Here is a 13,168-nt window from a genome sequence, read left to right as displayed (position 1 = left end):
AAAAAAAAAAAAAGTTTATTTAAGATAATTTTGATAATAAACTTAAAAATTTTAGAAAACGCTTCTTTTATTCGCGACACGACGATTGTTTTGTGCTATGGTTAAAAAATCGCGATCGTTATAAAATGAAAAGAATACGGCAGTACTAAATACTTTACCAAACACGTCATGTGTATGTGTGCAATTTATGAAACCTCTTTATATCTTTCCTCAACATAAATCAACGCGACCTTTATTTTCACGCTAGCTAATCCAAACATAGGATAAACCCCTGCGCTTGTACAAGGTGGAAAATGTTTTATCAAGTGCGGGTGTGTCTGAAAAGGCTCGAGAAATTTCTATTCGGACGCGTAGCCGCTTCAGATAATGAGTTTGGAAATACGGCGCCAATCTTATACAAAACTTCCGTCTCGTCCTACATGATAACGGATTGCAGACCGTGCGTTGTATACTCTATTCTAATAAAATCAAACAGCTGTTACTAAGAATAATTAATATAAAACTTTTATGTACACATGAGAGATGATTTTAGATTTTAGCTAAAATTTATTTGTATTTATAAACAAAACATTCTTATTTAACGGAATAAAATAGATGACAAACAAAAGAAAAAGATAGCGAAAAGCGATAAATATAAGTTTCATAATTGTTGAAAATGTTGAAATAATGTTCTTTCCATCTCTTCCTCTCTCTTTGTCTCTCTTTCTCTCTCTTTAACCATCGTCCAAGTCTTATAAATAACCGTTACAGGTTACAGAATCATCTCCATTGAAATAAAGTCTCAAGAAGTTTTAATGAAATCATAACCGAAAAATCCTGCCTGAAGTTATGTTTTCTTCAATATCTCTTCCTCCTTTGCGTATTTACATGCAGTCGCAGACAAGATCAGAACTTTATACGTCAACATTTTTAATAAAAATAATTAGACGCTTCATCAAGTATCTACAAAAATGACAAACAATATTAATAAGAGTTATTTTATCGAAATAAAAATATCATACATAAAAGTATGATAAAATGTATGATGAAATAAGGAAAATTCTCTAATTCACAAAACCAGTATAAATGAGAAATTATTAAAAATAAGATATAAAGATAAATTATACAAATTATCACATTACTTTATCGCAAGTAATTGAATTTTTATGATCATCATAACTCGAAATTAACTGAATGACTGACCCTGTTTTATATCGCTATCGATTTCGCCACGAGATACATCGCTTTCACAATTAAATTCTTATTATATACTCTTGCGGTATATCCACATTCCAAATTTTCTACAATATCGTTTATATCAATTAAACAATCATGAATTACTTATGAATTTCCGTTTGATACATCGATCGATTTTCATCGTTGACATTTTGCGTACCGATCATACGGCGCAGGTGATTAAAAATCAATGCTTCGGGCACAACTTTTTTTCCATTCTCTCGTCTATGATTTCGCGGCGCATCGATAAAGATTAAAGCATGATTGAATGCCATATAAAATATGCGCATTGCACCATGATAATATTTACTCTTCCATATTCATGTGATCTGCAAAACGGTATTATAAGTCATGGAATTAAAACGATAAGATCTATATATTCATTGCGAATTATTGAATTTATTTTTATAAAATTTATATATTGTGTCTCTTTCAGATTTCATATATTTTTTAAATTTATTATTATATATATAATATTAATTTTGTTATTATTTCCATTGTTTAGATTCTGAAATCATAAATCTATGTCGCGCACATTACCTACCATTGAATTAAATCGCGAAATATCTGCATTATGTTCAATGCAGCGCGTCTTGCGACGAAACAACAGAATCGAGAAACGATTTATGCATTCAGTGGGAACTTGTATGAAGAAATGAATGGATCTTTCGTCGCTGGGACGACTAAGAAATTGATGTATGTCTCCGCCGTGCGTTGAAAGCAAGGCAAATATTCCGCTGTAATGCGATAAATGAGACAGGGGCTTTGTCAGTGAAGTATCTTCTAAATTGTTTCTAGCTATGTAAACTATGTGAAATAAAATAACTATGCGACAAAAGAGACCTTATAAAACTTCAACAATTGTAACTGCTGAATTGTATTTCAATATTAAATACATATAATTGTAAGAAATGAAAATGTGGGTCACAAAGAGAGAAAAGTTCCTTTCAATTTAAATAATTTTGCTTGTACTTTATTCTAGTTAAAACAACGCCGTTTTTGAAGAATTATGAAATCAACGAGCGTTAACGAAGAACTAAATCTTTAACATCGTCTCGTAAAAGACAGTAGCCTTCTGGGTGTCACTCCCGCGTCTAAAGCTCAACGATCAATGCACTCTCGTGACACCCTGTATATACCCATAGCCTAAGGCAATGCGTAGGTGGGCATTTCGCGACGAGGCAACGTATACAGAACCGAGGAACGCCAGCGTCTCTATGCAAACGCAAAGTGTGCACAGAATGGAGCGCCCTGTACAAATTCTTTACTTAAAAAAAAAAATGTTCAGCATGAGTCAGACTGCAGAGAACGGAGAGGATGCTGCGTGAATATTTCGACACACGACTATTTATACATGTACTTAGTTATAGTCATATGTAGGTCTGACTCAAAATTGCACTTGAACATTATTATCAAATAAATTTTAATAAATTTTTAATAGGATTTAGGACACACTCTTGATTAAAATCAGGTAATTCTTATAATACAGATAACTCTTATAAGACTTTTATAATATTTATCATTCTTAATGTATTTAGTAAGTACATTAAAAAAAAAAAAACCTACATCTTTTTAGTATCATAAAAATAGAGTAGATGTCAAAGTTTAATTATTAATTGAATAAATACAAAAAACATCAAATAATTTTAATTATCATGCCCTTTGATTATCAATTCCCGACTTCTTAGTAATTATCAATAACTCAACATCCGTAATCGCTTGTTATATAGAATAATTTAAGACTGAACCAAGCTTATCGACATCTAACGGTAAATATTGTATCACGATAAGAGCGATAAAGGCGCCACACACACGCTCGTTTGATTTAATTAGATTTTAACGAAGACGATATCTGGTATCGCCCTTGTAACCAAATGACTCTTCTTTATTCTCTATTCTGAAACGCTTCAATATCGTGACATCCTCACAAAAATTCTATTCGATACAATCTAGTATTCAGAAAGAAATAAAAAAATAAGCGAGAAACGAAGAAAATGGTAAATCGTAGCGATCGCATTAATATCGAATAATTACGGAGAGATTAAAGAGAAAAAGTCATTTCCGACAAAGTAGTTATATAATTTTTTCGTCCATATATTATGATTCGAAGAAATATTATAATAATATTACATAAAATAAAATGTTATAATAAATGCAAAAGATAATATACAAATTATATGATTCTAAAATCTGAAATGCATTTTTCGTAATTCAATATCTTAAATTCTTCCAAGAAAGCATCTCAAGATATCACCAAAAGCATAGTTTATATTTACAAAAAAAAAAAAAATACTATATCGGCAGTTTTACGATAAGCAGTAAAACAGAGAAATAAAAATATGTTGTTTAAAATGGAATGTTATTTGCAATCAATATGATTCAATGTATGGTTATTGAAATTTTCCATCTGCTTCAAAAGAATGTAAATGTAAATCGCTATATGTCTCTCAAAAACTTTCGCAATAATGGACTTTTGTGACGGTTTGTCAAACTTGCGATATATCGTGAAAGTATGAGAAAAGTTAGAAGCGAATATATATAGTTAAAAATATACCGAAGTAGATATTATTTTTAGATAGCAAAGCATCGTCTTTTCAAACTTATTTATGTCATAAATAAAAGATGTAAAAAAACGATGAAAAGTACAAAATTCAATCTGTATCTTTCTGAAAATTTACTGTAGAAAAGTTAGAAATCGCATATATCGATATAACGTTCTGAAATATAACGTTACGATAAAACGGAATTTATCGTATAATTGAACAGAATAGGTCATTTGCATATGATCTGAGGAACTGTCATCACCTCTATGCGAAGCAAATTCCATTCATCGCATTTCGTATGCGAACGACGAATAAAAGTACACGGTGGTACACGCTAAACGGCTCATTGTTTTCGAGAAGAAACAATGATGCGTGGGAAAATCACTGACTAAATTTTCTCGATGACAATGATTCAAAAGATTGAAAAGAGGTTTGTATTGCAAAAACGGTCGATTCGCGCGACGTGCTCATCTATCATAAGTACAATACATCGTAAAAAAAAAAGATACTATCCTTAATATTTATATCTTTGCTACCTTCGTTAAAGCGTTTAGAATACGTTTTTAATTGGATGTCTTAAATCACACTTATCTTTTCAACGGTATCTCAAGTTGCGCGTACAGTGCAATGGCAGTATCGTAAATTGGAATAAGATTATACGTTAACACAAATGATTTTACATCACGATAGAATTTCAGAGATTTCAGATTCATTTAATATCTTAGAAAATAATCTGCGCGCTTCTGTTTTAACATCGCTTGTTTTTCATTATATTTTTATATACTAAATAATTTTGAAAGCCAATATGTGGCTACTAATTATCCATCATTTATATTTAATAGTTGAACAAATAACTTATTTTTAGATATACTACAATTATACGCGTAGTTAGACTAAGCAATTACGGCATTAATTGCGCAGACCGCGGACTAATGGAGTTCTTTCCGCGCAATAAACCGGTTATAATCGCATTAACTATCTGACAGTAATCTTGAGGTTGAAAAATTGAAGTTTGAATTAGATATTTTCGATCGAAATGTGTGATGTTCTAAATCGTGAAAAAAAAAAGGATTTATAAATATATAAAAGTGTAAATAATATGATTTACAAATTAAAATATTATTTCTTAATTATTAATAAAATTAAATCTTTTTAAAATATCAAAACAGCTCTTTTACAAATATTATTTCCAAAAATAAATTCTAATCCTTAAATTCGTCAAGAATACTTTTTCTTATCAGATTTATACAAAGTATCAGTTTTCTTCATTGTTCATACAGCTATTCCGTATCGTATATTCAAACACGACATCGTATATGCAACAAATAAACGATGACAATTCACATGTTGCCGAAAATGCAAAATTAAATTGAATCAATCTTCCGTGCCGGACACGCAATGCAATTGCGTGCGACATGCTTTCTGCCCTGCGAGGATATCATTGTCGCACTACGCAATCAAGGTCGCTTATCATTGTGATAGGATCATGCAATTTAAATTCTTGTCATTTTCGCGCGCAGATGATCCTCGCTATTTACGCGGTTACGTCCTTATTAGCGCCTCTTCTTACGCAAGTATATAACGACGCAATCTTTTATTGCAAAATTACAGCCATTATACTTGTATAAACGATAATAACTTTCGCGTATTTCTTGTGTGCGTTACATACTTAAATATAAATATTTGAATCGAAGAATAATATTTTTAATTATTACATTCAAAATATAAATCTAAGAATTTACTCAATACATGAAAAAGTTGCTTCGCAAAATATAAATAAGCGTACGCGTGCTTATCAATATATAAGTAATACGTTTTCCTGAATTGTTCTCAAAATGATTCGAATATGCGAATTTTCTTGTACAATATTATATGTCAATTTGATGAAAACGACACGCTTACCTTTACTGAATTTTCATCCCGCGAATTCAACGGCTCTCGTTATCGAGCTTCTACGTTGCATCGATAATCACCGTTGATAAAGCGGTTGATTAACAAGCGGACACGTCGTGGACAAGCTGGACAAACTGGCTGGACCTCAATCGCAGTAGTACCGTTTCGCCGATAATTCAAACCACGACTAACTCGTGTCTTGCCGAATGATCGATAAAACCCGCGCGTCGATCGACGAATCGCGCGAATTCGCACACAGATCTTAAGGAAATGTCGCGAATTTTACGAACGTTAATATCGACTCTCGCGTCAATCGTCACTGTCACTAACAAGTAAACGACGCTTTCGCGATTAAAAGTTTCGATATCGAACTCCGAACGTTATCGTTGTTGTATCGCGATCGATTTTTCGCGTCGATTTTAATCCATTAAACGCGACAATCTGGAAAATCCAACTCATTCAATCCCTAACCATACGATCAGCCGCGGCAGTCGGCGCGCACTGATGCGGCCGCGGAGAGAGCCACGCGACTCGGCGCGAAAGCGAGGCCGCGCAAAATGGCCGCCGGCGGGCGCGCGCTCGCATTGGTCACATGCATATATATATATATATATATATATATATATATATATATATATATATATACAGAGTGTCCCAGATCATTTGGGATACTCGTGTGCAGATAGAGCGGATCAAACTGAGTCGAAAAGTCCTGTATAATTTTTTTCTATAACACTTAATAAAAGAGTTATTATTGAATAAAGTCTGGCCAATCAGCGCCAACCTTTAGCCGAGCGAACGTCGGTGAGTTGCGCGCACTGCTCTGCACACTTCACAGTGCGCGGCTAAAGATCGGCGCTGATTGGCCAGACTTCATAATGACTCCTTTATTAAGCATTATAAAAAAAAATGATAGAGCTCTTTTCGACTCACAAATTTAATCCACTCTATCTGCACACGAGTATTGTCCCAAATGATCTGGGACACCCTCTATATGCAAGCATACATTTTTAAACTTTTCACGAGCGTAAAATAAATAGGTAAAATTAAAATGTTAATGTTATACTGTTATCAATATTAACACATTGCGAATCAAAGTTGTGAATCGACGTTTTGAATTTTTGAAGCATTGACAATCGGAAACGATGATTCACGTCATTCGAACATTTTTATGGAGCTTTGTTTTGAAATTAAAAATATGTACGACGTGTGCAGCAGAGGATTTTTAACAAAATATTATATACCTTGCTCTTCTAGAAGGAATATTTTGAATAAAATATTCCAACTAATAATAAACTTAATTACAATTTTTTTAAATTAATGCGTGCACAATTTACGATGGGCTTTAAAAATGTGAAACTAGGATTTTACAATTAATATAAACTGCAGTGTGTTAATATAGTGAGAGACAGTTGAATCATAAATAAATCTTAAAAAAATATGCATCATTATCTTTTTCAAACATACAAAGGGATTTTCACGTGTATGCTCTTTTATTAATAATTATTCACGACTAACACCATTTTTGATCGACAAATCTACTTTCCCAATGAATGAAAATCATCTCTACAACGGAAAATCCCGTTCGCAGAAGCGATTAATGATCCTCACGGATCGGAGGCATTTCCGACGTTCGATCCTGCAAGGAATGCGAGTGTAAATTTCCGGTAGGCAAGATTCTAAACGGGATGGGCGTATACTCGTTCGAATTCACTCTATCTGTCTCTCTATCAATCTATCTCGCGTTCTTTTACTATCGCTCTCGCAATCGCCTCAGGCATCATTCGCTTCCGATATGCAGCTTCTGCTATTTTATTTCATTATTCGATTGCAATTACGCGGCGACGCCTTATGCGAGATTATCCTCTCTCATTTTCTTTCGCTTGCGTAAGCTAAATATCACCTTCGTTGGACTTCGTTTCGCACATTTCGATATCATCGTGCGTATAATCACAGTGTCGGAAACATTCCGTTATACGGAGTATCTCTAAAAAAAATCTTTCAAATCTTTAATTTTGATTGATTCAGACTTAAAATTAAGACGGATTATATTCAATTTATTTTTATATTATTCATAATTTTGCAATGATATTATAAATTTAAATTAGCGAAAACTAACTTTTAAGAATATAACTGAATAAAATAATTATTGTGCAATTAAAGGTTTTTTCTGTTTTTACGGGAGAGCGCAGAACATTTATTTTTCTTAATTTTATGATTTCTTGACAGAAATTCCACGCCCGCGATATCGCTCTTCCTTAATCGAGAAAAATTTGCTCGACATGATCATTACCATCTGTTTCTGCAACAGGTGTGCCAAGATCGTTAAGTGGGTTGCAAAAGGGCGACGATTCGCGGTATGCGAGATTATATGAACAAGTGCACGCTCGTGCACACGAGAGCATTTATATAAACGCATCCCCCGCGGCCATGTACGCATTCTAAATACGTGGCTATTATATCGCACAGTCGAACGGATGCTGAAAATCATAAACATATTACGTTCTGTCATTACGGATCGTGCTAAATCATGTTTTGCTCCGCAAACGGACAGAAAAATTAAATCATGTCCCTATATCTCCCCTAAACAAGAATACGATGAGATACAATTACGCTACGATATCTTTATAATCCTATTCATTATCAATCAAATTGTTGAACAATTAACTGACAAGAATATTATTTATACGGATAGGAATGATCGATAAAACAATTCTAGATAATATTTGAAATATGACAACATATATATATATATATATATATATATATATATATATATATATATGAGGGAAAAAAAAATATATTTACATCCTTCCCCACCTCTGTTTTGTAATAATTATTATAAAAATTAAGAAAGCACACATATAAATATGAATTGTTAAGAAAATATAAAATCTTGAAATAGCATTTTTTTGGTGTTAAACTCTCGTATGATAATAATATTCTAGTATATTTACATGTTGTAATAAATTCGTCGTATTCTCGAAATTGATAGCCATCCACACCTTTAAGATGAAAACAGATCAGAGAATCATCGACACATCCAACCACAATACGTGATGCCGATCGGCACGAGAAATTGACCACAAAGTTGCGGTAAATCGGAAGACAATGTAAAAAATATCGACAAAAAAGTCTATTGTTGCATACAGAAGTTTCTGCGGAAATTTATTTTGTATAAAAAGAAATATAATACAATGCAAAACCAGCCAATAGTTGTAGCATGAATTAAATACCTAAATGACAATAATGATTAATAATAAATCTTGAATAATAAAAATATGAGATAAAAAATTAGTAAATTCAATAGTAACAATATTCAGTTTACGGGTATCAGTTTCATAAGTAATCTGTAATAAATTTTTCTGACAATGCATCAGGAAATCTAAAGCGTAAAGATGCAAAAGAATATATATCGTCTGAATTCTGGCAAAGAGAAGAAATCTGATTGCAATACAATCATATATTACATATTTTCGATATTGCGAAATTTCTCGATTTCCACGTATCATGTATGCATGTGAAAGGCAAAAATTCCTTGTGCAGAATTGCACGCGCCTAAATGCAATGTTAAGCCCCATTCTTGCACGCAACAGGAAATGCGAGCAGTCCGCGGTTCAAACAATATGCTTGAAAAAGCGTAAATATAACAATAGGCGCGAGAGACAGCCGGTACGTATTGCGTTTTATGCGTTGCACGCATTTGGGAGTGTCAGTCGATTATTGTATACGACATGCGGGTCAACCCGTGAAATCGCGTGCGAATCGAGCAACTGGAGCGCTAAACTTGCGTATATTTCATTAGCCTCGTACGTTTTATATACATTTTCAATTTCAAATATTTTCTCTAGCAAGATAAATGCATTATTCGTTATATACTTGCTTGCCGCACATAAAAAGATACGAGTTTTTTCTCTATGATCGTAGATCGAAGCGACATACATATATACGTATATTCATATACTCTGTTTTTGTACGCGACATTACTGTCATGGTACCGTTACAAGAAAGAGAGAGATTATCATTCCATACACCTAAATACTATTGAGGGCGGTAGAGGAGATGTCCAAACTGGTTTTAAGTAATTGCCGAGGGGCACAAAACTCTGTGGTTTAGCATGGCTGTACGAACAACCGGTTTCCTCGAAAACAGAATAACATCTAATATTGTACATTTAAAAGCGCATAGCATGCTAAAATATGGATGGACTGTCAACGTGATATAAAATACAAAAAGATACAACAAATATAAAATTTGAACATAAAATCCGATACTTGATATTTACATGCGTAATCATATTTGTTCCAAATAAAAATCAATATATACTCATCATTTGTACTTTTTGTTCTCCGATTAAATAAATAACACAGTAGACATATTTCAAGTAAGGAAAAACATATTGCAAGAAAATATATAGAATTAAATGTTATTAATACTTATTTACAAATATTCTTTTTTTAATAACATTTTAAAACATACATTATATATACTAAAATTGTATAATAAAATAAAATGGTTTTTTACATTTTATTTACATGTAATAGATAATTTAATAGATAAATTTAGATAATTTAGATAATGTAATATAAGATAATATAAATTTATTTGCATTGAAGATCTAATCAATATACTTCGATCAATTTTTACATACATTGCATGGGGTTTTAATATAAATACTAGTACATGATAAATTGGTAAACTGGTCAATATCAGAAAAATCTTTCACAAAAATTGGAATAGTCACAAAACTATGTGTGACTATGATATAATCATATTTTTTCATTACTTGTCAAAGTGCTACAAGTGATAAGAAAATTTGTGTTAAAAAGATGCGTTTTTAATTGGTTGTTATCTGTACCAGAATATATTTTCAAACAGCTTGTATATAAGAAAGTACATCTTCTCTCAAATATCCCTTAGGCATATTTTCCTTATCAGTAGTATTCCATGAGAATTCCAATATAGCTGTGGGAATTAACCGTAATTCTAAAAGCGTTTTATCATAACACTCTTCTATTAGCTTAACCCCATCTGGTGTCACCAAGGAAAAGAACACTTTATCATCGATTAGATTTTCATCAACAAATTCCATTACATTTTGGAATTTCTCATGTACCGAAAAAGTACCTTGTAATATTATTCCATCTGGAAATTTAATACGAAGTATGGCAAACTTATATCTTCTAAGTACACGCTGCTCATCCTTCTCTCTCATAGCCTTTGTTCTTAGCATTTGATTTCTTTCTACAGCTTCCGATCTGATAATAATTCATTTAATTACATGTTACATCAATGTTTTTCTCATTTTGTTATATCAAAGATAATTATATGTATGCTTACCGCAATTGTTGCTCTCTTTTTATTTCTTCTGGAGTTATAGTGAAAAAACTAGGTGGCAATTCATTTTTCATGCGAGCTTGGCTAGGCATTAATACTTGCAGATTCCTATCCAATTCAAGAGGAATAGGTTCTGCAGATTTCAATGCTTCACTCAAGATTACAAGATTTTCAATATTACAATTATTAGGACTCCATACCAAAAAATCTTCTTCGTTCTCATTATGTAATAACTTCTTCTGCTCAAAACCAGCTGCTTTTAAGAAGTCTAGTGCTCCTTCAATAGGTAAAACTTTTTCCTGTAAAAATATGCATTTATGTATGTATGTACATAGATATACATTTTGTGTGTGTGTGTATGTGTATGTAAAAACTATTTTATATTAATTTATTAAAACTATATTTTATATTAATTTATCAAACTACTATAAATATTCTACTATTAATATAATATAATTACTTGGAATATTCTATTACACATCCTGATTTTCCAGTACTTCTCAACATCGAGATTATTAACGATATTGTCTAAATATTTGCCAAGTGTTTCTACACAGCTTTCAATCTTTTCTTTTCCAGTATTGCAATTTTGAATAATTAAACATGCTGTTAATCCTGCCTCTTCTCCCTTTATTTGCTCATATAAAAATTCTCTAATTTTCTTTTTCCATTCGTCTCGAAGCAATAATTCATCAGATAAATATGGACAACGAAAGAATACATCAGTAACTGCAAAAATGGAAGGATCTTCAACTCTATTTTTTTCATCTTTCAATGGTGTATTTTCTGTCTGTTGTAAATTTTGCTGTGCTTTTCTTTCCAATTCCAATTCACGTTTAACACATGCTTGAATGGCAGCGTATGATCTGTAAATAGTCATAAAATTTATCTTTAATAAACCAAAAATTTCATTAAACTTATTAATATTATATAAAGATACTAGAAATAACAAATAAAAAAATAATTTTGATATTACATACGTGTTAAATCTTGGTTTATCATTCTTTTTTGCTTCTAATCTTGCTAAGGCAGCTTGGCCTGCAGTTTTGGCTTCTTCTGTAGGTTCCGCTCTCTTAATTGGTTCTTTAGACTTTGTTGGGATGCAAGTGCTGGTAGAATCTGTCAATCTATATACAAAAAAAATGTCATAATTAGATATTATTAACTTATTAAAATTTTTGTTAAGTGTATTATCATTAAACTTGCTTTAAAAATTTATATTATTATTATAATTACTTGTATCCTTTTCCTGCTTTCATAAACTTTGCGCTTGTCTTCTTCTTTTGAAAAAAAGACTTGATTTTATCAGCCATATTTATCAGATATCAAATTGTTGCTGCTATTTATATGAATAAAGTCTAATAATCGAATATCCAATATATTATTCAGTTGATGTATTACAATCTTCAGCTGCACCTAAAATGACATTTCATCACATTACTTTAACCTGTTTAAATTACTTTTTGTGTTAATCTGTATAAAAAAAGATAAAATATTATTCAGGCGACCATACCTGCTTTCATAAATTGCTCCGTAATTCTAGCGCCGTAAATATGCCAAGCAACAAAGATCAATGCCACACTACTCAGGAGTGTCAACAGGAAGACTTTGAGTAGCTGAAGTTGAAAATCGTCGAACGCTAGCAACGCTATCAGTTCGTGAAAAAATTCGCGTAGCTTCGACGACGTCTCGTCATCGAAGATGACGATAGCGTCGGAATTAAAGGTTAGTCCAAAAGTCGACGAGAGTAACGATAACAAGTTGTGCACGCATTTATTGATCGCCTCTGACAAATAATTCGTCCAAGGACACGAATCCTCATATGCGCTGCTCATCACATAAGGGAAAGATATCCAAATATCCCGATATATAAAGTATTACTCTCAACTCGAACTTATTGAGCGATTCTGTCACACTCACGGGATTTATGAAAAATCAAGTTTATAGGACATTTATAACTATACACAAGTTTTCCCACAGTCATTACGCCGATCCATATACAGATGCGTTCATCTTGACGCTGTCAGTGATGAAGCATTTCATTGACCAATCGGAGCAAAGATTTCTTTATCCTGATTGGTCAATCAACGCTTTCATCACTTTAAACGTCAAGTAAATGCAGTGACAGTCGAGAATCTAAAAATTATAGCAAATCTCGATGGATTTTGCAAAATCGTAAA

General features: G+C 32.2%; 3 protein-coding genes across 5 annotated transcripts in view; all 3 read right to left on the bottom strand.

Moving 5' to 3' along the window:
• The window catches only part of Ec (ubiquitin specific peptidase echinus), a 62,914-nt gene extending 56,715 nt beyond the window's left edge, over window positions 1-6,199 (bottom strand). For all 3 annotated transcript variants that reach the window (XM_070304097.1, XM_070304096.1, XM_070304095.1), the window contains exon 1: window positions 5,661-6,199. The gene's annotated coding sequence lies outside the window, so the exon portion shown is untranslated. The remainder of the gene's footprint in view (window positions 1-5,660) is intronic.
• A 4,054-nt stretch (window positions 6,200-10,253) lies between these two features.
• Window positions 10,254-12,387, bottom strand: Gint3 (GDI interacting protein 3). Its single transcript, XM_070304009.1, has 5 exons — window positions 12,225-12,387; window positions 11,969-12,115; window positions 11,449-11,854; window positions 10,992-11,287; window positions 10,254-10,909 (listed from the first exon to the last, which is right to left on the bottom strand). Exons 1-5 carry the CDS (start codon window positions 12,299-12,301, stop codon window positions 10,522-10,524), a joined length of 1,314 nt encoding a protein of 437 aa, XP_070160110.1. The 5' UTR covers window positions 12,302-12,387; the 3' UTR covers window positions 10,254-10,521.
• Window positions 12,283-13,087, bottom strand: LOC138937602 (uncharacterized). Its single transcript, XM_070304010.1, has 2 exons — window positions 12,502-13,087; window positions 12,283-12,404 (listed from the first exon to the last, which is right to left on the bottom strand). Exons 1-2 carry the CDS (start codon window positions 12,821-12,823, stop codon window positions 12,370-12,372), a joined length of 357 nt encoding a protein of 118 aa, XP_070160111.1. The 5' UTR covers window positions 12,824-13,087; the 3' UTR covers window positions 12,283-12,369.
• Window positions 13,088-13,168: the final 81 nt, after the last annotated feature.

Source organism: Polyergus mexicanus, unplaced genomic scaffold, assembly GCF_030449975.1.
Source record: "Polyergus mexicanus isolate NDT 795.1 unplaced genomic scaffold, iyPolMexi1.0 SCAF_11, whole genome shotgun sequence".
Lineage (NCBI taxonomy): Eukaryota > Metazoa > Arthropoda > Insecta > Hymenoptera > Formicidae > Polyergus > Polyergus mexicanus.
This window is presented reverse-complemented; position numbering and strand designations above follow the sequence as displayed.